This window comes from Eptesicus fuscus, chromosome 5, assembly GCF_027574615.1.
Source record: "Eptesicus fuscus isolate TK198812 chromosome 5, DD_ASM_mEF_20220401, whole genome shotgun sequence".
NCBI classification, from domain to species: Eukaryota; Metazoa; Chordata; class Mammalia; order Chiroptera; family Vespertilionidae; genus Eptesicus; species Eptesicus fuscus.
Genome location: NC_072477.1, coordinates 50500505 through 50521090, shown reverse-complemented (window position 1 = coordinate 50521090; position 20586 = coordinate 50500505). Strand labels below are relative to the sequence as shown.

Sequence of the window (20586 nt, the reverse complement as noted above, 5' to 3'; positions counted from 1 at the left end):
ACATGTAGCCCTGCTTAATTACAATCATGACCAAAAATAGCATCACCCTGTCTTTCTCTGAGCGGTTTATAACATTAAGATCTACTACATGATTTCCCAGCTGCAAACTTCCCAAACTCCAGTTGGCAGGAAAAGGAGGCCAGTGTATCTAGATTTAACAAACATCAGTGTATTCCATCTTCTCCAGCCTCCACATTTCCCCTTCCCAAATGTCAGATCCGCCTGCCCCCCGCCCCGCATTGAGAATTACTGTCCTAGTGCAAGCCATTTGATCCAAAATGTGCCACTGACTGAACTTACAAAAATGCATTTACCACACGAACCAGAATAGTCTTGTACTTGGATTCTTTGTCATGGGTGAAGAAACAAACCTTGCCTACATTTCTACATTTTCTAAAGCAAACCACAGCTCTGTAAATGCATCGTTTTTGTCAGACTACCTATCAACACTCTCTTGCATGCATTAATCTTCTCACCCCGAAAGCTAAAGTATGCGAGCCCAGTGAATGTAACTGCAGAAATACCAGGCTCCAAAAATAATCGACAGTTTATTGTACAGAATGTATATAATCTTCTTTTAAAATCCTCTCCCTTTCACTTTCTCCATCCCGTGCCCAGAAAAACTGTTTAGAGAAAGCCACACTGCTCACTAAGGGCTAACCACCCTTAAAAAAAAAAAAAAAGGCATTAAGAGCCATTCAAAACCAAAAAGAAATGTCCTGACCGTGGAAAAAAGTTCTGCTCTCAATGCACATGAAGCGACTGAAACTGGTGAGGGGCAGAATCAACAAAACAATTAAGCTATTAGCAAGTCTCCTTGGAAATAATCTGGCCTGTGGAGAGCAAAACCAGACCTCACTTGGGCAGGTGCGGGGTGAGACTGCTGAAGGAAACACACAGGCGGTAATCGTCCTCTTCAAAACCGAGCAGACACAAACTCTGTCAGGAAATGTTACATTCTGAAGGGCCACAGAGCTGGAAAAGGAAAACCTTCTTATCGATCTTTCTCTCTTCTTATCTATGGGGGTCCACAGTGAAAAAAGAAAGCCCTCAAGTTCACACCTGATTTGGAAGGGTTCCATTCGGTGTTGGGAACTTTCAATGGAAAGGGTCCGGGAATTTTGTTTCCATTTGCCTGGAGAGCTGCACCACCCCTTGAGGGGACAAACGGGGACGCGTTGTGTGGTCTCGGCCGGTGCCTTGGCCTCCCCGGGTCTCCATGGCAGGAGGGTTGGGATAAAGGGAGCGAAAGGGAGCTACCCAGCTTCCCTCGGCAGTGTCTGCCTTTGCAGGAGCTGAGCTGAGCTTGCTATTATCCGGTTCTATTAAAAGAAAACTCAGAAGGAAGCTCTCCTGGTTTTATGTGAGGGGGGCTATTTTTATCTTTGGAAAACATTTCCAGTTTACAATTAGTTAACTGTCTGCTTTAATCCGCCCGCTCTCATCAATCACTCATTCACTGGAGGCTGCATTGCTACAACCCAGTCGCATTGGGTGGTTTTCTGCCCTCCCAGGGGAAGTTTGGTTCAATTCAATGAAATCCCACATGGCAGGCACTGCACTAGGTGACGGAAACACACACAAAAAAGGAGAATAACAAAGTGTCCCCTTAAGGAGTTTACAACCTACTAGGACAGAATAATAAGCACATATTTAATGAATTAACATCACTCAAAAACCTCCCATTGGCAGGAAGACCCCAACTTACCTTGCCTGTCCCAACTTCTCCATTCCTGGTCTGCAAGCCACTCAAAATTCCTCACTGAAATGTTCTAACCGATGCCTATCTTTCTGACCCCCACGGGTTACCGGGCCTTCTCCCCTTCCCTCACATTGAAGGCCATTTGTTTACACTTTGGAGAACTCAGAATCCCTCACCCATCTGTTACAGAATAGTAAGCAGCTAGGAAAATACCAGGACAAGCAGAATAGGGAAACTAAGACAGATAGTTAAACAGCAGTTGGCAGCCACCTAGTGAATCCATCTTCCCTAAACCAAGGAACTTAAAAGTAAATGGTTTGCACTTCTCCGCCCCAGCCAGAGGGTAAATAAATCACCCTACTCAGGGAGACAGATAGAAACCCAATTACGTGTCATTTGCCAACCACACCCAAGGACAGACAAATTAAGAGAATAAATCTCATTATGGTACATCAGCATAAAGCTGATGAACATTTTATTGATTTGCCCCCAAGATCTCCCCCTAAATGCCCAGCCTTTAAAACTCCTGAAAATGAATGTCCCAGCTCTCTCTCCCTCCAGGGAACATGCTCACGCTTTTCCCTTCCTCTACCCCTTCTCCCACAGGCACGTAGCCCCTAACCTCTAAGAGACCCATGAGACTTGCAACCAGGGGAGCAGTGGGCTGCGGCAGCTCATCCCTGGCCAACCCCCTGAACCTGTCTCCAAGACCCCCTTTCTCCGACTTCCCAGTGGGCGAAGACAGTGCAGCCGAGGCTCTCCTGTTGCTTCTTCTATCTCTTTCCTTGTTTCACTCCCCTAAGTGTATTTTTGAGGCAGTCAATCAATTTTTGCTTGCTTTTCTACACTTTGTCTCTTGATTGAAATCTTTCTTTCAAGAAGACAAGAACCGACATCTCATCATCTTCCTGGAGCTGAGCTTGGAAAACTCTCCAAAAAGCTCCAAAAGTGCACGTCTGCCCATTTGGTTAGTTGATGGGCTCCGGGACAAATATTTCCCGAGGACGGTTTGAGTTTACCAGCATTTGGATTTCCTGTGCATTTTAAACATCTGAATTCAACCTGTCCTCCCAAACCACCTACAATTAAAAAACACACCAAAAACCACAAACCGATGGTCTGCTTTAAAAAAATCCCGTTTCTCTCAATTCCTTCGTCCATCCATTATCTCTGCTTACTTCTTAAATATCCATACTGGGGAGAGCTATCTTTCTCCACAGATTCTAGAAGAGTTGGGGTGCTGGTTTCAACAGTGTAGCCGGCTGCTGAGTGAAAGAGGCACGACGATGGGCAGCCGGATGGACTCTCCTGCCTCCCGGGAAAGAGCAGCCTGGCTCTCAGGTGCCCTTTTAAGTGCCTTGATCCCGCTGTCCTCACCGTTCCATCCCTCCGAAGGGCAGGCTGACTGAGGTGAGGGGTGACACCCACCTCAGAGGACTACATCATTCCCACGAGAATCAAAGGCTCCAGTGACATTTGAAGCACAGGGCGCTTTGACTGATCAACTCCTTGCCTGTTTCACTCCCTGAGCTGAGGAACCAAGCACAGCCGGTTCCTGGAGTGGATTTTCAGAGCGCTTCTTTGTCACAGGTGACAGAGTGCTTCTCTGTGCCCGCAGTTCCGCACGCTACTGTCGTCCCTCAAGATAGAGACCTGGGGGCGAGTTAAAGACGGTACACACACACAGCAGAAGGAAAGGCAAGCATTTCCCCCTCCAGGATGCTTCAAAAATAGTTCTATGTACCTAGTATGGCAAGTCACAGTACAGGCAGGTGGGATATAAAATGAACAAGAAAGGACTCTACCTGAAAAGTAACTGGTCCGAAGGGAAGGTGAAGTGGGCATAAACAATCCTAAAATCTTCCCACATAAAGAGCCAGGGGATTTCAGAATAACTTCCAACTATGAGACTCAAGCAGGTGCAATTGGGTCTGGCCTAAAAGGGCAATTAGAGCGTTGGAATAAGGGAGAGGAGGGCATTGAGGGAGGCCAGACATTAGCTGAAGGTGAGAACACCCAAGCCTGTAAGGGACACAACAGATGGTTGAACTTGGCCAGACGATCTAGGTGAGAGAAAAGCAAAAGGGTCGATGGAAGTCACATTGCAGAGATGGAATCCATGGGATTCAGCGGGTGGTGGAATCTTGCAATTCACCGCATTTTATATCTAGAACAGGCGTCCTCAAACCACGGCCCGCTGGCCACATGCGGGTGTTTTTGCCGTTCTGTTTTTTTACTTCAAAATAAGATATGTGCAGTGTGCACAGGAATTTGTTCATAGTGTTTTTTAAACTATAGTCCGGCCCTCCAACCGTCTGAGGGACAGTGAACTGGCCCCCTGTTAAAAAAGTTGGAGGACCCCTGATAGAGTATACAAAGTACAACTTTGCCAACTGACACTGAAATACAATTGGGTGCAAAAACTGAAGACTTTGATTTATAGTCCCTAGGAGGACAGTGCCTTATTGTCTCTGTAGAACAGATAACATGTGACACACTGCCACCCCAAACTCACAGGAGAGGTGCTAAGCAGGGTTCCGCGGAGGAGGAGAAAGAGGACTCACCTTCTCTAGGCAGCCTTAATTCTACATCTTCACTTCTGAACAGGTGCAAACTATTTTTCCTGCGTTCTCCCATCCTCCCACCCACCCCTCCGGCTTCTAGAAGGACATGAGTCCTGTGGGAAAGAACAGAATGCTAGATGGATGGAGGATGTAGTTGGGGCTTGGAGCAGGGGAGAGAAAGAGCCAGAGGGTGGGATATAAAATGAACAAGAAACTATCCCAGTTCCATATTTTATTCTACATCCCAAGCCCTAGTCCTAGATAATATCAACAGAGCACAGAAATCTGCTCCAGCACCCAGCAATTTCCTTCTTATTGTGTCTTCAATTAGTAAATACTAATTTTATACTTAAATAACAATAAGTCCTCACCAGGGAAATGAGATTTCAATTATTTAAAAATGTTAAAACCTTATGCACTTGATTTATATTTGAAGTCTGTATTAGATGTATTCCTCTTTGTGATCAGAAGAGAATATTATAATGTAATAAATTCAAGACCAATGCTGTGACTCTGTTTTTATGCTTTATTATTATCATTCTGAAAAATCAAGTTAGTTGTCAACAAATAATACCTATCATTACCTCATGGTAACTTATATTGGCTTAGTGACTCTGGGAATCTTAAAAAAAATGATTTTAACATACTGCTTTCAACCTCCCTTCTCTCTAATGCTTTATTGTGTTTGATTTTCAAATATTTCCAGCAAAAGCAGATTAAGGACCAAGATCCCTGGACTGTGGGTCAAGAGACTTGTATTCTAGGGTCACCTCTTCTGTTAACGTTCTAGGTGAGCTTAGTTAGGCTAGATTCTCTGGACCTTTGAGAGCCATTTGGGGAGGCCATGGACCACACTGGGGATTTCTGAATCTTTTTCCCAGGAAAAAATGCACACATGAAACAGACACAAACTTCAGTTTACAATTTCATAGAAACCCCCAAGTAATCTCTGGGGTATTCCTCATCTTGACATTCTGTGTTCAAGGTATCTGATCGCTGAAAGAAATAAGTATTATTTGTATAGCTATCACCATGATACAGGTAGGCATGAGAAGAAATGAAGAGATCAATAACCACGAACTGGTTCTATCTATCATCCCTAAAGGCAGTGCATGAGTAGAGCTGGGACTATAGCATGGAGGGGAGGGGGGGGGGGGGGGACGCGGAGCCATCCCTGTCTCAAACACCAAGACAACAGATGTTATGATATCAGTGCCAGAGACTCCTGTGGATGAGAATGGACCAAGCTTTAAGAAGTCCACCCAGTGACTAAAGATATCTACATTATTCTGTAAAACAAAGCCTTTACTGTTAAAAGTCAAAGGGAAGCTACTTGCTTTGATTCACCAAGACACACCCCTTTTTCCTGCCCAAGGAGTAGTTACAGCCAAGAGCTGAGTTTTGCTTTATTTAAAAGCCAGTGTAATACGGACATAGGATGAAAAGATATGATATCTAGGATTTGCTTCTAAATAAACCAAGGGAAAGTGAGAAGAGAGAAAACAAGATTGGAATGATTATATGCCAACAAATTAGACAACCCAGAAGAAATGGATACGTTTCTGGAAATATACAACCTACCAAGACTGAATCATAAAGAAATAGAAAATATGAACAGACTAATTACTAGTAAGGAGATTGAGTCACTAATCAAAAACCTCCCAATAAAGTCCAGAAACAGATGGCTCCAATGGTGAATTTTCTACCAAATATTTAAAGAAGTAATGCCAATCTTTCTCAGACCCTTCCAAAAAACAGAAGAGGAGGGAACACTTCCAAACTCATTTTACAAGGCCAGCATTACCCTGACACCAAAACCAGACAAGGACACTATAAGAAAATCACAGGCCAACATTCCTGATAAACATAGATGCAAAAATTCTCAACAAAACACCAGCAAACTGAATTCAATAAGACATTGAAAGGATCATAAACCATGATCAAGTGGGATTTATCCCAGGTATGCAAGGATGGCTCAACATCCACAAATCAATCAATGTGATGCACCACACAACAAAATGGAGAAAATAAGATTGGCCATGAGTTTTCAATTGTCAAAGTTGGGGGATGAATTTTCTTCCCATTTGTTGAACGCTAGTCTTTTTTTTTTTTTTTTTTTCATTTAGAAAGTGAAGAGAAAGTCAAACTGAAATATCCATAGGTTAATGGATTTTTTGAGACCTGTACACAAATTAATCCTATTCAATTTACATCTTGTTGAGAAGCCCACAGATAGCACAGAATATGGAACTGACACAGTGTTATTTTAAGAACCAACCATCTTACAGTCCAAAAGAGATGACTTTCCATCAAGACAAAAAAAAGTATTTTTGTGTGAGAAGAATGTCTTTCTCCACACAAACAGCTCAGTGCTGGCTGAAAAGGCGGAGTTAGGCAACGAGCAGTACTGTCCCCACCTGTTCCAACAGCATTATTCCACCCTTATGTCCAACAGGCCATCTAGCCCAGTCTTGTTTGGCATGATTCACTGCTCTCCCAGTTTGGACTTAATTATAAAATGTTGGTTATTTTCACAAAGCTCTCATTAACAGATAGAAATGAATTTTCTTCTTTTCGTTTGTTTCTGCTTTTACTTTTTCCCCGACAAAAATAGCAATTTAAAAATCATATTGAGTCAACAATAAAAAATACACTTAAAAAAATAAAAGTCATACTGAGTCTCCATTTTGTAATTTTTAAAAAACCTGCAGTTCCTTCCAATTTCTCATTCTTTGGGAAGACAGCAGTGGACATATCAGGATCCATGGGGGGCTTCCGTTATGCACAGGGGTTCAGAGGGTCAGCCCAGAAAAACTGGTGCTGCCACTGAATCCATTCCTGCCTCAATGTATTCACCCAATTAAGGCAAACTGAAAGAGAAAGTTGTGGGTGGAGACCTGTATCTGAGCCCCCAGGTAGTCCTCTCCTGGGTGATTTGCTTTGGCCAATGGGACAACAGCAAGCAGAGGTTTAAAAGATGTGTGTGGCCAAAACCGGTTTGGCTCAGTGGATAGAGCGTAGGCCTGCGGACTCAAGGGTCCCAGGTTCGATTCCCGGTCAAGGGCATGTACCTTGGTTGAGGGCACATCCCCAGTAGGGGGTGTGCAAGAGGCAGCTGATCGATGTTTCTAAGTCTCTATCCCTCTCTCTTCCTCTCTGTAAAAAATCAATAAAATATATTAAAAAAAAAAAAAAAGATGTGTGTGCACTGGCATTTGCTTTCTCTTTTGCTATGCTTGGGAACCCTGTGACCACTGCTAAGTAAACAAACCAGGACTAGCCTATCGTGACAAGAGATACATGGCCCAGTCATCTCTATTGCCCCAACTGAACCTGCGCCAACTATCAGACATGTGAGTGAAGTCATCCTAGATCCTCCATCCCCAGCCAAGCCACCAGTGACCATAGGGATCTGATGAGTCAGTCCAGCCCAGAACTGCCCAGCTATGCACAAAATCATAAGAAATAATAAATGTGTATTAGTGAAGTCGCCAAGTTTGGGATGCATTTTTATACCAAAAGCTAACAGACACAACAGGGTAAGAAAAGATGACTAAAAGATGTAAAATGTACTGAACCTCCTGGCGAGTAATCACTAATGACACTTTATGTAACACTCAATGGAACTTAACTATTGGTTTGATTATTCTCAACTCCCAATACAATAATGTGACATAGATCCAAAATTGAACATATTCCCTAATATTCATCTCAAGACAATGTTTGCTACTTTTGGAAGGATATTGCATGGGCTTTGGAAGTTTATGAACTTCCTAAAATTATATGAAGAATTGTATGTTTATTTTTTCTTAATTGGAAAAGATATTAAAACTATGGAGACTATCATAAATGTCTATTTTCACACTGCCCAGAATTAATGATACTATTTTATCACAGGTGCTTTGGAATTTTTATATATAAAGCAATTAAAACATTACTGATAACATTAAAGTTAGTCCACCGACTGGTCCTCTTGCTTTCCTCCTTCCCCCTTCAGCAGCTTGAACTGGGAATCTTTCTAGTCCACTGATTTATATTTTGAAAAGAATATATACATAAATATATATGTATACACATATATTTCCCCAAACAATATCTACAGTCTTCTTTTGTGTTTTTAAGTTGTTTTTAGTCTTTTATTTACAATTTTTTTTTCAATTACAGTTTACATTCAATATTATTTTGTATTAGCTTCAGGTGTACAGCATAGTGGTTAGACAATCATGTAGTTCACAAAGTGATCCATCCCCCTTATATTTCCAGTACCCACCTGGCACCATACATAGTTATTACAATATTATTAACTATATTCACTATGCTGCACTTTACATCCCCGTGACGTTTTTTTTTAACCAAAAAATTTGTACTTCTTAACCTCTTTACCTTTTTCACCCAGTTTCCCGACCACCCTCCCCTAAATTTTTTCTCAAATTGTTTTATATTATATGTATCTTTCTATAACTTGCTTCTCACTAACCACTCCCTTTGTGAGATCTACCCATATCGATACTCTATTATCAATAAGTCTTGTCTTTATGCATTTCTCCACTGATGGACATTTAGATTGTTCCTTGTTGTTTGTTTTTGCTATTGCAAATGTTGTCAAGGAACAGGTCAGGTCAATAGCTCCCAGCACGTTTTCAGGACTCTCTGACAATCTGATTGTATCACTTTGCAGAGGTATTTCTGCATTAGCACATTCCCAAGTCTTGGAGGAAGCTGTCTTTACTTACACCCTAAGACAGCTCAATCAATGCTACTACATTCAAATCCAAAATTTCCCATTACAAAGGTCAGCATCTCCTTGGGGACACGAAAAACAACCTTATATTTTTGTTGTTGTTGAAAATTCCTTAGAATCAGACAATGATTCTGTCCAAAACATGGTGACCCATGTTAAATTTTGGTTCTACCCATCACTGTTACCAGGTAATACTATGCTAAGTTGCTGTCAACATCAAATGCTGGTCACACCAATTAAATTACTAAAAGACTAAATGATATAATATCCTATTTGTTTTCTGTCATTATATATGGACTAAAGAACTGAATTTCTTGTGGTTATTTCATTTCCCTTATTTCCTATCTTTTAAATCTAATTGAGATTTTAAAAAAAATCTTTCTAGCATGACTTTTACTTTCATGCTTGTTTCCAGTGTGATGTCATCTAGTCCCAAAACTGATATGCAAAGGTCCAAAACAAAGAAATTAAAAGCTGGCCATAATAGACTATGTTCTTAGGTTTAAATTATTCCACCCTGGTATTAGTAAGTAAAATGAGCTAAAATAGATGATTTTTAAAATCAAGCTTGCCTTCCCGTGGGAGTATATGAAATGATGAAGTGTTATACAGATACTTGGCCTCAGAAATTTCAACTTTAGAAATAATTAATTGCTTTTGAAAGAGCATAAAGTTAGCAGGCTTGGTTTATTATATACAAGTTGTATGGCCCAGAGCAATTCTCTTTACCTGGCCTCACTTTGTTTTTTTGTTTTTTAACCTACAAAGGCAACAAAAACCATCACTAGTGCAAGAATGAAATGAAATAACTTCTATGAAAACCTTCTGTTATCATTTCCCCACTAGATTATGAGCTCGTCATAAGCAGAGGCAGTACTTAAGTCATCTTGGATTCCCAGTGGTGCCATCATATTTGGTAAGAATGCTTACATGTCAAGCATGTATGCTAACCTCCTGTGCAACTGCTCTGTCTTCTCCACTTTAGGGATCAAAGCTCTCCAACTGCTGGGGGCTAATTCCAGCAGGTCATAAATGCAAGAAGTTCATCAAAAGGTTGGTGGACCTTGAGGCTTCAGCAGGGCTGAAGATACATATTATTGCCTGCTGGAATAGCTGAAAGTATTTCCCCAAACCTGAAAATTTGCATATATTATTGCCTGCTACTAGAACAGCTGAAGGCAGTTCCCTCAACCTGACAATGCCTACTGTATACCAAACCTTACCTTTGATATGTATATCTGCTTTGCTTTAGGGCAATCTATGTTAATAAAAAGCTAGGGTCCAGCCCTAACCAGTTTGGCTCAGTGGATAGAGCTTCGGCCTGCAGATTGAAGGGTCCCAGGTTCGATTCTGGTCAAGGGCATGTACCTTGGTTGCGGGTACATCCCCAGTAGGGGGCGTGCAGGAGGCAGTTGATCGATGTTTCTCTCTCATGGATGTTTCTAACTCTCTATTCCTCTCCCTTCCTCTCTGTAAAAAATCAATAAAATATATATTAAAAAAAAAAAAAAAGCTAGGGGTCCAGAGATTTGGAGAACTTGGTTACTGAAGCTAGGTCTCCTCTGGCTCCTCAAAATGCTTTCCAAATTTATATTCCATGTCTAGTCTCTTTATTAATTTACTCACAGCCCTTCTCCAGATTTCTGAACCCTTCTAGATGGTGAGAAACACCCCGGCCTCCACCTCTAACCACTTGCATTCTCTGACAAGACAGACCACTCATATTTGCCAAGCTGGAGCTAGAAGCTTGCGCACCCACGGGTGTCACATTTGCATGCCATAATGTAAGGGCAACACCAACAGTTTCCACCTTTGGGCCAGGACTTGGGAGTGTGTAGTGCACCCCAAGCCTGCCTGTCTTGCTCCAGACTCTACACCAAAGAAGGGCTCCATGTCTGAGGACTGACAGGAGCAGCACATTACAAACCAGAGCAGTTCTAGTGGGAACAGGAGGAACTCTTCCCGATACACATGATGCTGTCCCAACAGGAGAGGTCTCTGTCCAGTTATGACTCAGGTTGGGTAATCGGGCAACATGGGATTATTATACCACCACCAAAATATGATAAAAATATGCTTACCAAGGAAAAGGATTTATAAAATAAGTGGGGAAATACAGAGCACAAATTGTTTATTTGTCCCATAATTATAAGTACATAAAATGATGTGTTTTGGATAGACTAGAAGGAAACCCAAAGACATGAAGATAAAACCATTAGGGTAGTGTTATTATGGGTGAATTATTCTGATTTACTTCTTATAATCTTTTAAAGTTAATATAATAATGAATCAAAAATAGGTAGCAATCTTCCATCTCCAAGTAGGCATTTTTTTAATGGTCCCAGAAAGAAAATTACCTAGTCATGTTTAGACTCCAAGGAAATAGACTCTATCCACCAACCATCTTGGTTTGGGGGCAAAGCCTTTTTTGATTGCCATTAGAAAAACTGGATTCTGGCACCAGCTCAGCCAAAACCTAGCTCTGAGACTTCAGAAGTCATCTAACTCTTCTAGATCTCTGTGAAGTCAAGCAAAAGATTTAGGACAGGATTCTTAAGCTTGCTTCTGGGCTTTCTACAATGGAGTGTGTGTTTTACTTTCTACAATGTAGCATCTGATTACAAAGTCCTGTGAATGAATTTTTAACAAGCACATCAGAACTCAGAACACGAAGGAGAGTGTGGTCCCACTTCAGAGCAGTTCTTACACTTGATCCTGGAAAGAGCCACCTCCTCTCTGGCCTCCGTTGAGGCAGAATGTAACTTCTGGGAACAGCTCAGAGGAACCTGGTGCTAATTCTGGTGAGTAGGATGGGTGATCAGGCTGGACACAAACATTTTAGGTCACAAAGGAAGTGAAAAAAAAAAAAAACCATTCTAAAGTGCTTTGAACAATTTTAATGACATTGTTTCCAGGTTGGCAACTCAGAAGGAGGGCTGATGGATGTACAGTATAAGTTCCACAGTTAGCCAAAGCCAATGTCACTATTTAGGGGAGATTCTTAGAGTTCTACTTCTCTCCTCAAGTGTAGCTGTCCTAAAGATATGTAAAAAAAAAACAAAAAAAACCTTTGCTAGGATGCCCCAAAACCTTTTGTCTCTGCCAAAATAAATTCTGAAGTTGAAACTCAAAACATAATTTGTTTACCATTATTACAGAATGTGCTTATAAGGCCGAGATGTTTATTTTTAATACCGTTGGCATTTAACCTTTAACCCCTAATTTGCTCTGTAAATATCAAGTCTCAGCAAGATTAAAAAAAAAAATTAAAAACTCACCAAGGAGAAACTCATTTTAATCACATATTAATAAAGGCATAAGTTGCTGCATCTTTGTAAAAACAAAATAGTAGATGGCTCAAACTTGGAAAATCGCAACTGCACGTAATTTCTACATATCCCATTATGATGTTCATAATACCTTGACTTGTATAGAGATTTCAAAATATCTCTGCTTTTTGAAGCTGATGAAAAGAGCCTTCATAAGTTCCTACTAAGTAATAAGACTCAACCCCCTCAGGAAATGAAAAGCAAAAGCACTCCATGTTCTCTTTCATTTAGTCTCACATGAGTTCATGACATTAACACTAAGGAGCAAAAAGTCATATCCCAAGTCATATTTACCAAAATGCTCATTACTTATTCCCAAGAATAACTCTTGAAACAGACCTTGAATTCATGAGATTCAACTGGGAAAGGACTAATAAAAAAGGTGCATCATACAATATTGGGGTAGGGGGTAGACTGGTATTGTTACTGGAGGAGGGAATTGATGGGTCAAGAAAGAGAAGTTCAATTTATAGCCACCACTCACAGAACTATCTCACTGGTGTTTCGATAGCTCTGAAGAGTAGCAGCTGGATGCTGATTTCCCCTGTTTCATAGCTAAGAGATTCCCTAGGCCCAGGCACTAACTTGTTCTCAATGGAAACTCAGTGGGAAGGTGTGGCTTTATCAATAAAAATCTAACGCTATTTCTGGGTATGTGGCTAAAGTTTAGACGCTCCCGCGGGTGAGTGACAGGAAGGAAGCGCTGTGGTTCACAGGCCGCCACTTTGAGATTTTCCGAATGGCTGCAAAGAGCTGACCTGCAGGTGCTTGTCTGGCCTCTCAGTGATGATCGGAACACTTAAAAAGTGGCCCGTCTGGCATTAGAATCTGGATTTCCAGCTTCTCTAAAAAAAAGATGATTTGGTAATATGGTCGATGTAACTATGGCCTAGGATCAAGTAATGATGTCTCTTTAGATGGGTATATGTTCCATAGGTACTCTCAGGAGGCCAACCTCACTCCATCAGAAACTATCCTGGCCTCTATAGACAGCTGAGTTTGCAACCACTGACAGAGCTGAAATCCGGGTAAATGGTGGAGGAAGTGGCTTTCAGCTTCTATAAATGTCTGCTTCCTCTCCTTTTCCATCCCTCGCCCTCCTTGCCTCCATCAAAACTTTTCTGCACTTTATCCCATTTCTTTTGTGTTTTTGTTTTGTTATTGTTGTTGTTGTTAGTCCTCACCAGAGGACATTTTTTCCAATTGATTTTTAGAGTGAAAGGGAGGAAAAGAAAGAGGAAGGAAGAGAGAGAGAGACATCAACCTGAGAGATAAAGCAATTAGTGGTCTCCCACACGTGCCCCAAATTGGGGAGTGGGGGAGAGATCGAACCTAGTATGGTGGGAATTGAACCCAGGACCCTTCAGTGCACAGGCTCGTGCTCTAACCACTGAGCAACACCAGCCAGGGCACTTTATCCCATTTCTGTCTGGTTTTGTTTTGTCGTATTGTGTTGTTTTGGCCAGGAAACTACTTAGCAATCTGATAAACTAATCAGTGGGGATGGACTAGGTTACATTCCCAAAAAACATATTTGAAATGGATTCCAGACTTTCTAAATACATGTCATGCCTTCAAGGCCCAAAGGAACTTACCTACCTTATAGTCAGCTATCCATCAGATTTCTACTTTCGTGAGTCTATTTCTGTGTGTAACATCTGCAGTTTACTCACAAGTAACATGCAAGTAAGGACAAAGAAACATATCTTGAACATATTCTGAGGAGATGGCCAATGCCGATTACTCAAATATTTCAGTCTACCTAAGTCACAGAAGACCTATGAATCATCATTTCTGGGTCGAAAGTATACAGCAGAGTTATAGACACGGGCTCCAGTCCTCAACAGGCCACACGGGCCATGGCCACGAAAGCAGAGCTTCCTTTGTGGATGATGATAAAGCGAGATTCCAGGAAGGAAACCTTAAATTAAATTTAAAAATTTATTTATTTTTTTGTTTAGTTGATTTCAGAGAGAGGAAGGGAGAGGGAGAAAGGGATAGCAACATCAATGATGAGTGAGAATCACTGATTGGCTGCCTCCTGCATGCGCCACACTGGGGATGTAAATTGAACCGTGACCTCCTGGTTCATAGGTCGATGCTCAACCACTGAGCCACACCAGCTGGGCTAAATTTAAAATTTTAAACCTTGACTTTAAGTAAAGTCAAAAGAGACTGTCATACCCTTCTAACTAATGTACACAAAATTATAAAGACATCAGATTTTATTTTTCTCAGTTCTTCAAGTCTCCTAAAAATTTCTATTGCCTAGGAGTAGTATTCTTGGTTTTTCAAAGATGGAGAAAAGTGTCCCAAAGAGAGTTTTCAGAGGGAAGATATCAGGTAAATATAAACTATATATTGTGTTCATAAGTCAGAAAAATAGCAGTCTTCCTTATGAGTCACAACTGCGTTTGCATCTTGGTGGACAGCCTTCCTAATGGAGACCTGCCAGACTTCCTAAAAGACCATGGACGGACGGACACACACACACACACACACACACACACACACACACAGAGAGAGAGAGAGAGAGAGAGAGAGAGAGAGAGAGAGAGAGAGAAATCCACAGCACAGGTGCTCTCCTTACAGCCCAGCCAAGGGCCTGATGAATTGTATTCTCCACGCTAACCCTCAGCCACACCCTCGGAAGGCAATGCCCTGGCTCTTCCTGTTCTAAGCAGCTGGGGGATGCAGCTGGGCAGACCCAGAAAGATGTGAAGCCTCATTTGGCTCGAAGGGTCTTATATAAACATTAAACGTCATAACGGAGGTTTCTTCCTATTTGAGAGGCTGATCTCTGTTCTCAGGCAACCTCACCCACCTAATGAACAAATGTAATGTTTCAAGCCAGCAAAGAAATGATTTGTTGAATGTTTGCCAGATTACTCTAGATCCAGTAGATGAAGCCACGGGCAAATCTCCTATTTCAGGACAGCCAGCTGTTTCAACTTTTCTGTCAGGGAATCGTGGCCTCGGCAACCGTATCTGATGCACCGATAGTCTCCAGGCGGCCACAACACGGCCGTCTGCGCTGCTGGCAGGGAAGCCATGCATAGGTAAGTCCCACCTGTCCTCCCATAGACACGCTACACCATTCTGGAAACCACTCTCTTGCTCAACATCCTCCTCTGTATCCACATGACCAATCACCTCCTTCACGCAATGGGGCCGAACTGAGCACCAAGCTCATGAAGTCACCAAAAAGAGGATGCTAGACTCGTTTTTAGCCTGCCCAGCATGAAAAATAAGCTCACTCAGGGGAAGTTAATTTTCTCAGGGTACCACTTACTCGAGCATTTGAATCCAGTAAGACTCTTTAAGCTCTTTACAAAAACACATTGATTTCTTTCTTTCTTTCTTTCTTTCTTTTTTTTTACAAATATTGAGCCATGGAAAATAATTATAGCAATTCTAAAGTACGAGGACTATCCTATTGCTTAAGTTTAAGTGGCCAATTAGGCAGTGGCCCAGTTAGGTGGCTCCACCCAGACACACACTCAGCTTGAGCAAATGGTTCTTTAGAGGTGTTCCCAAAACAAGGTGGGGTAGATTGTGCTTCTTAAACCCTAGGACTGAACGAGGAAATTTATTTGCAGATCAAGTGTCTTCTTAGGTAGGGGCAAAGGTGATATCATTTTGGACTATGTGAAAAAAAAAAAAATCTGTGGTCAAGGCTGTCCTTTTAAATATTTTGTTGGTTTTTTATTACACTTCTGAACAAACCCAGCACTGGGTCAAGGGCTCCTTTTCAGCGGTGTACGTCGGTTCCGAGGGGCCTGAGCTACACGCCCCCCAGGCTGGTCGGTCACGCGGGACAGGTAGTTAAAGGAGGGCTGGGCCGGTTATCATTCTGACGTAGCTGCACCTTCACAGCCATTAAAAACCAACCCAACCAGCAGAGGACCCGTCCATCCACCTAAGCAGGATTGTCTCAGCGTGGAAACTAAGGAAGCCCGGCAGTAGAAACTTCATCGTCTTCCTTCGGAGGGACCGCCAGCCCCTTCAAAACAGAGCCCTGGCTTGTGTGCCTGGGAGAGGAAAGCCCACCGCGGCCCCAGGGGGGCGGCTCAGGCTGTGGGGGCGGGGCGGCTGGGGCGGGGCGTTGGGGCCGAGGAGGAAAAGTCAGAATAAGTTAGAGAAAAAGCCGGCCACTTCCAGGTATTCCCCAAGTGCCAGCGGAAAGGGAACAAAAAAAACTCGACTTCCTCCCGTGCAAGCCGTCCACGATACACCCGAAAAGGGCCGGTCACCTCGCACCGGGGCAGGGGCAGGGGCAGGGGCAGGAGCAGGGGCAGGGGCAGGGGCAGGGGTGGGGGTGTTTGTTTCGCCTCTGGAGAGCAGAGACCCTCCGGGCCGGCTCCTCGCCAAGTCCAGCCGGCGCAGCTCGGAGCTGCACCCGGTCACTTTCGCTCTCAGGCGCCTGCCCTCCGCCAGGTGCTCGCCCTACCTGGAGCCCCCGGCGGCCTGGGTGCAGCCCGCGCCCGCCCCGCCAGCGTGCCGTGGGCGGCGGGGAGAGCGAGGCGGCCCGCGCCGGTGCCCGCGGGTGGGAGGGGCGCGCGGGGACCGAGGGGGCGCAGCCGGCCGGCGATCGGCGCCCCGGCCAGTGGGACCAGAGGGGCACAGGCGACTGCCCCATCTTCCCAGCAGGAGGGAAGGGACCCCCCCCCCGCCCCCCTCCAAGCGCCGTGACCCTGAACACACATCTCCCCACACCCTGGCTTCCGACAGCTGGCAGCCATCGCTGCCCGGCCACAAAAAGTTTCGCGACGCCGAAAGCGACTTGAAAGAAAGTTTTCCTTGGCCTCTCGCTCCCTCTCCCCCGTCCCCGGGGGGGAAGGAAAGCCGTGGGACATCAGAGATCGCGACGTGCCGACTCCGGCGTCCACCTCCTCCACCCCTGGCCTGGGCAGCGCGCCCAAGGTGGGTGCCCAGCGCCGAGGCTTCCTGCCCCAGCCCGGGGTCAGGCGCCCCGGGACGCTGCGCGGCCAACTCACCATGGTGACTCGCACCGCGGTCGCGCCTCTGCGGGTCGGGCTGCCGGGGAGCCGGGGCTGTTGGAACGAAGTCTCCTGGGCAAACTTCAAAAGTTGGTTCCCTTCGCCAAAACCGGGCTCTCGGCACCCAAGCAACTCGCAGGAGCCAATGGGAACCTCAGGGGGACTCCATCCAGGCGGGATCCGCGGCGCTAGGTGAGGGCGACGGGGAGGCTACTCAGCAGGAGGGACGCATGCTGCCCCGGGCAGGGGTCCACTCGGACCGCGCGCTCGCCGTCAGCCTCGCCGAGCCCGATGCTCCCCGCGCGTCCGCCCGGCTGCCCGGCCTCGCTCCTCTTTCTTCGGCCACTTACTCCGTACTCCTCGGGCCGAGTCTCGGCTCGGGCAGGGCGATCTGTCCATAAATGGAGAATTCAGTTCGGGCCTGACCAATCAGGGCTTGTTTTCACGGCGTCACTCCTTAGGGAAACCGTAGTAGCCAACAAGCTTGGAGCTGCTGGAGCTTCCACAGACCTCTGGATCCTGTAGTTCCCCGCGCCAGCCTCGCCGCAGCGCTGCACACCCGGCTCGCTCCGGGTTGCCAGACGGAACTGTCAGGAAGAAAACTGTGAAAGAGAAGCGAACCTCTCGTGTTGTTTTTTTTTTCTTTCTTTCTCTTCTTACCGCGAAAGTTAGAGTAGCTGTAGCTTCCAAGCTGAAGGGGTATGATTTTCCCATAACTTTTTTTTTTTTTAAAGAAGGAAATATGTTATCAGCATAAAAGATCAGAGTTATGGCAGCAACCCAAAGGAAATCCTTTTTCTTTCCAACGTCTGGATTGTGAGGAAAGTAAAAAACACCATTTCCCCCACCCCTCCTTTTACCTGAATTTCCTTGGAAAACAAAGGAAGGCTCCCCCCCCACACACACACACTGGGCCGCTCCCCCTCCCCCCTCTTGGATTTTGTGAAGTTGCACGTGCAGCGAACAGGACAGGGGAGAGATAAGTGGGGAGAAAGCACCATTCCACCTTGGTCTACCCATATCTGTTGAGAGCAATTAGCAGGACCATCAGAACTGTAAAAGTACATTATTCCAGAGTGAGGGGTTTCCAGAACTCACGTGGGCAGTAAGGAGAAGATGGGGTGGGGGGGGAACAGAATCCTGAAATAAAGGTAAGGAATCGATTTTAGTGTTTTAAGGGTTCCGGAAGTAAACTTGATGGGTTACAACAGGATTGTGGGGTCTGTGGTAAGATTTGAAAACTTGAGGGCACAGAACAGCTATGAAACATAATGATTTACTTTAAGAACCGAGATGGTGGCCATTCACTTGAATATAGCATCCTAACGTTGGAATGGATGTTTAAAAATCATTTTGTCTAGAATGGGTAAAAAAAAAAAAAAAAAGAAAGCAATATGTCCACACCATGGAATATTAACGAGCCATTAAAAAGAAAGGAACTCTTGACACATGCTACAACATAGGTGAACCTTGAAAATATTATGTTAATTGACAGAAGCCAGGCACAAAAGACTGCATATTATATGATTCCACTTATATGAAAGTAGAGAATGGGGCAAATCTATAGAGACAGAGTGAAGCGTGATTGCCAGGGGCTGGGAGGAGGGAGGGATGGGAGTAACTGCTACAGCATATGCATCTTCTTCTCGGGGCAATGAAAGTATTCTGGAATTAGACAGTGGTGGTGGTTGCACAACTTTGTAAATATACTAAAAACCACTGATTGTACATTTTAAAGGGGTGAATCTATGGTATGTAATATCTGTACTTTAAAAGTGGAAAGAAAATCATGTTGACTAAATTCTTACAGTAATCATCCACGCAGTTCGGCAGTAGATATAATTGAATGCCTACTGTGCAGGTCAGCACAGCCACTGTGAGTATCATGGCCTGTGCCTCCACTGAGCGTATGATTTTAGAATGAGGGAGAGAGAAGACAAATGTTACACCAATAAATAACTGCAAGAAAAGTACAAATATAATGAGACGTGACAGTACCTCTGTGTGAGGGACTGCCATATTTGTAGCTATAGTTTAGGTTAGAAAATTCACCTGGGAGGGGCCTCAGTATAGACTGTAAAGGAATCAGAGAGACATCTGTTGAGCACTCACTATGTGCTAGGCATTACTAGGTGCAAACAGATGCGATTCACCAAATTCTCAGGTAAATCCGACTCCATGTCTCAGGGGCACATCAGCTTCAGGAAACCATCAGGCATTTTAGGAACCAATGCCCAGGGGTTACTGAGAGGGAAATGGGAGCTTACCAACACAAGAAACACTACTTAGGTTGAAAATAACAAGTTGTCTCTGCCACCGTGACATGGGCTCCAAGTAATACAGGCCAAGACCTGGCTGTCTTCCCCAAGGTTAACCCGGGGTCCAATGAGACACTTAAAATTACTTAATAATCTAGCAACAACCTACTCAATCTTGGATTTATCTAAAACTGCCTTTAAAAAAAAAAAAGAATGGTTTTTATTGATTTTTGGAGAGGAAGGGAGAAGAGAGAAACATCTATGTGAGACTGTAACATCAATCAGCTGCCTCCTGCACGCCCCCACCAGGGATAGGACCCCAAACCCAGGCATGTGCCTTGACCAGAAATGAAACCAGTAACCTCTTCATGCACAGGATGACACTCACCCAACTGATCCACAGTGGCCAGGGCTCTAAAACTACCTGGACACTATTTGTTGGTTGAGATTTTTTTTTTTTTTAATGCTTACTTTTATTTGCCCTAATAACCTCTTTCCAGTTTTAAGATGTGTTACTAACTCCAGGTAGGACTTCGATGAAGATCTATGCTCGTATTCGTTTTTGATGATTTTGTAATAAGATTCCTTTCCAGGTTGAAATATAAATATATATTATTTTTTATGTCTAAGGAGTACTTAGATTGTGGGATTTAGCGACACATAATCCTGACTTTGAAGTTTGCCTTTCCATCTAACTAGCTGTGAGATCTCAATTTTCTGAACCTCAGTTCCCTTATCTATAAAATAGATGGCTGTGATTATGAAATGAAAGTTGTGTAAAGATGGTTAATAAATGTTGGTTCCTTTTTTCTTTCACCTGTACTATATCTAGGTTAGAGATTCAGACCTGGGTCCCTGGGTGAGATCAGACCAACTGTGGCCCTCTGAAATGCATGCCAAGAGGGGGAGGGGCTGTTTGTGTGTGCCCTTTTCTTCAGGGAGAGTTAATAGCGTTCATCAAGTTCTCAAAGATTCCATACATGCCAAAACAT

General features: G+C 43.9%; 1 protein-coding gene across 1 annotated transcript in view; it reads right to left on the bottom strand.

The window, feature by feature from the left end:
- The window catches only part of MYO1E (myosin IE), a 193341-nt gene extending 175503 nt beyond the window's left edge, over positions 1-17838 (bottom strand). The window contains exon 1 of the mRNA XM_008139176.3: positions 17334-17838. Within this exon, the coding sequence (XP_008137398.1) occupies positions 17334-17336 (3 nt within the window). The 5' untranslated portion in view covers positions 17337-17838. The remainder of the gene's footprint in view (positions 1-17333) is intronic.
- Positions 17839-20586: the final 2748 nt, after the last annotated feature.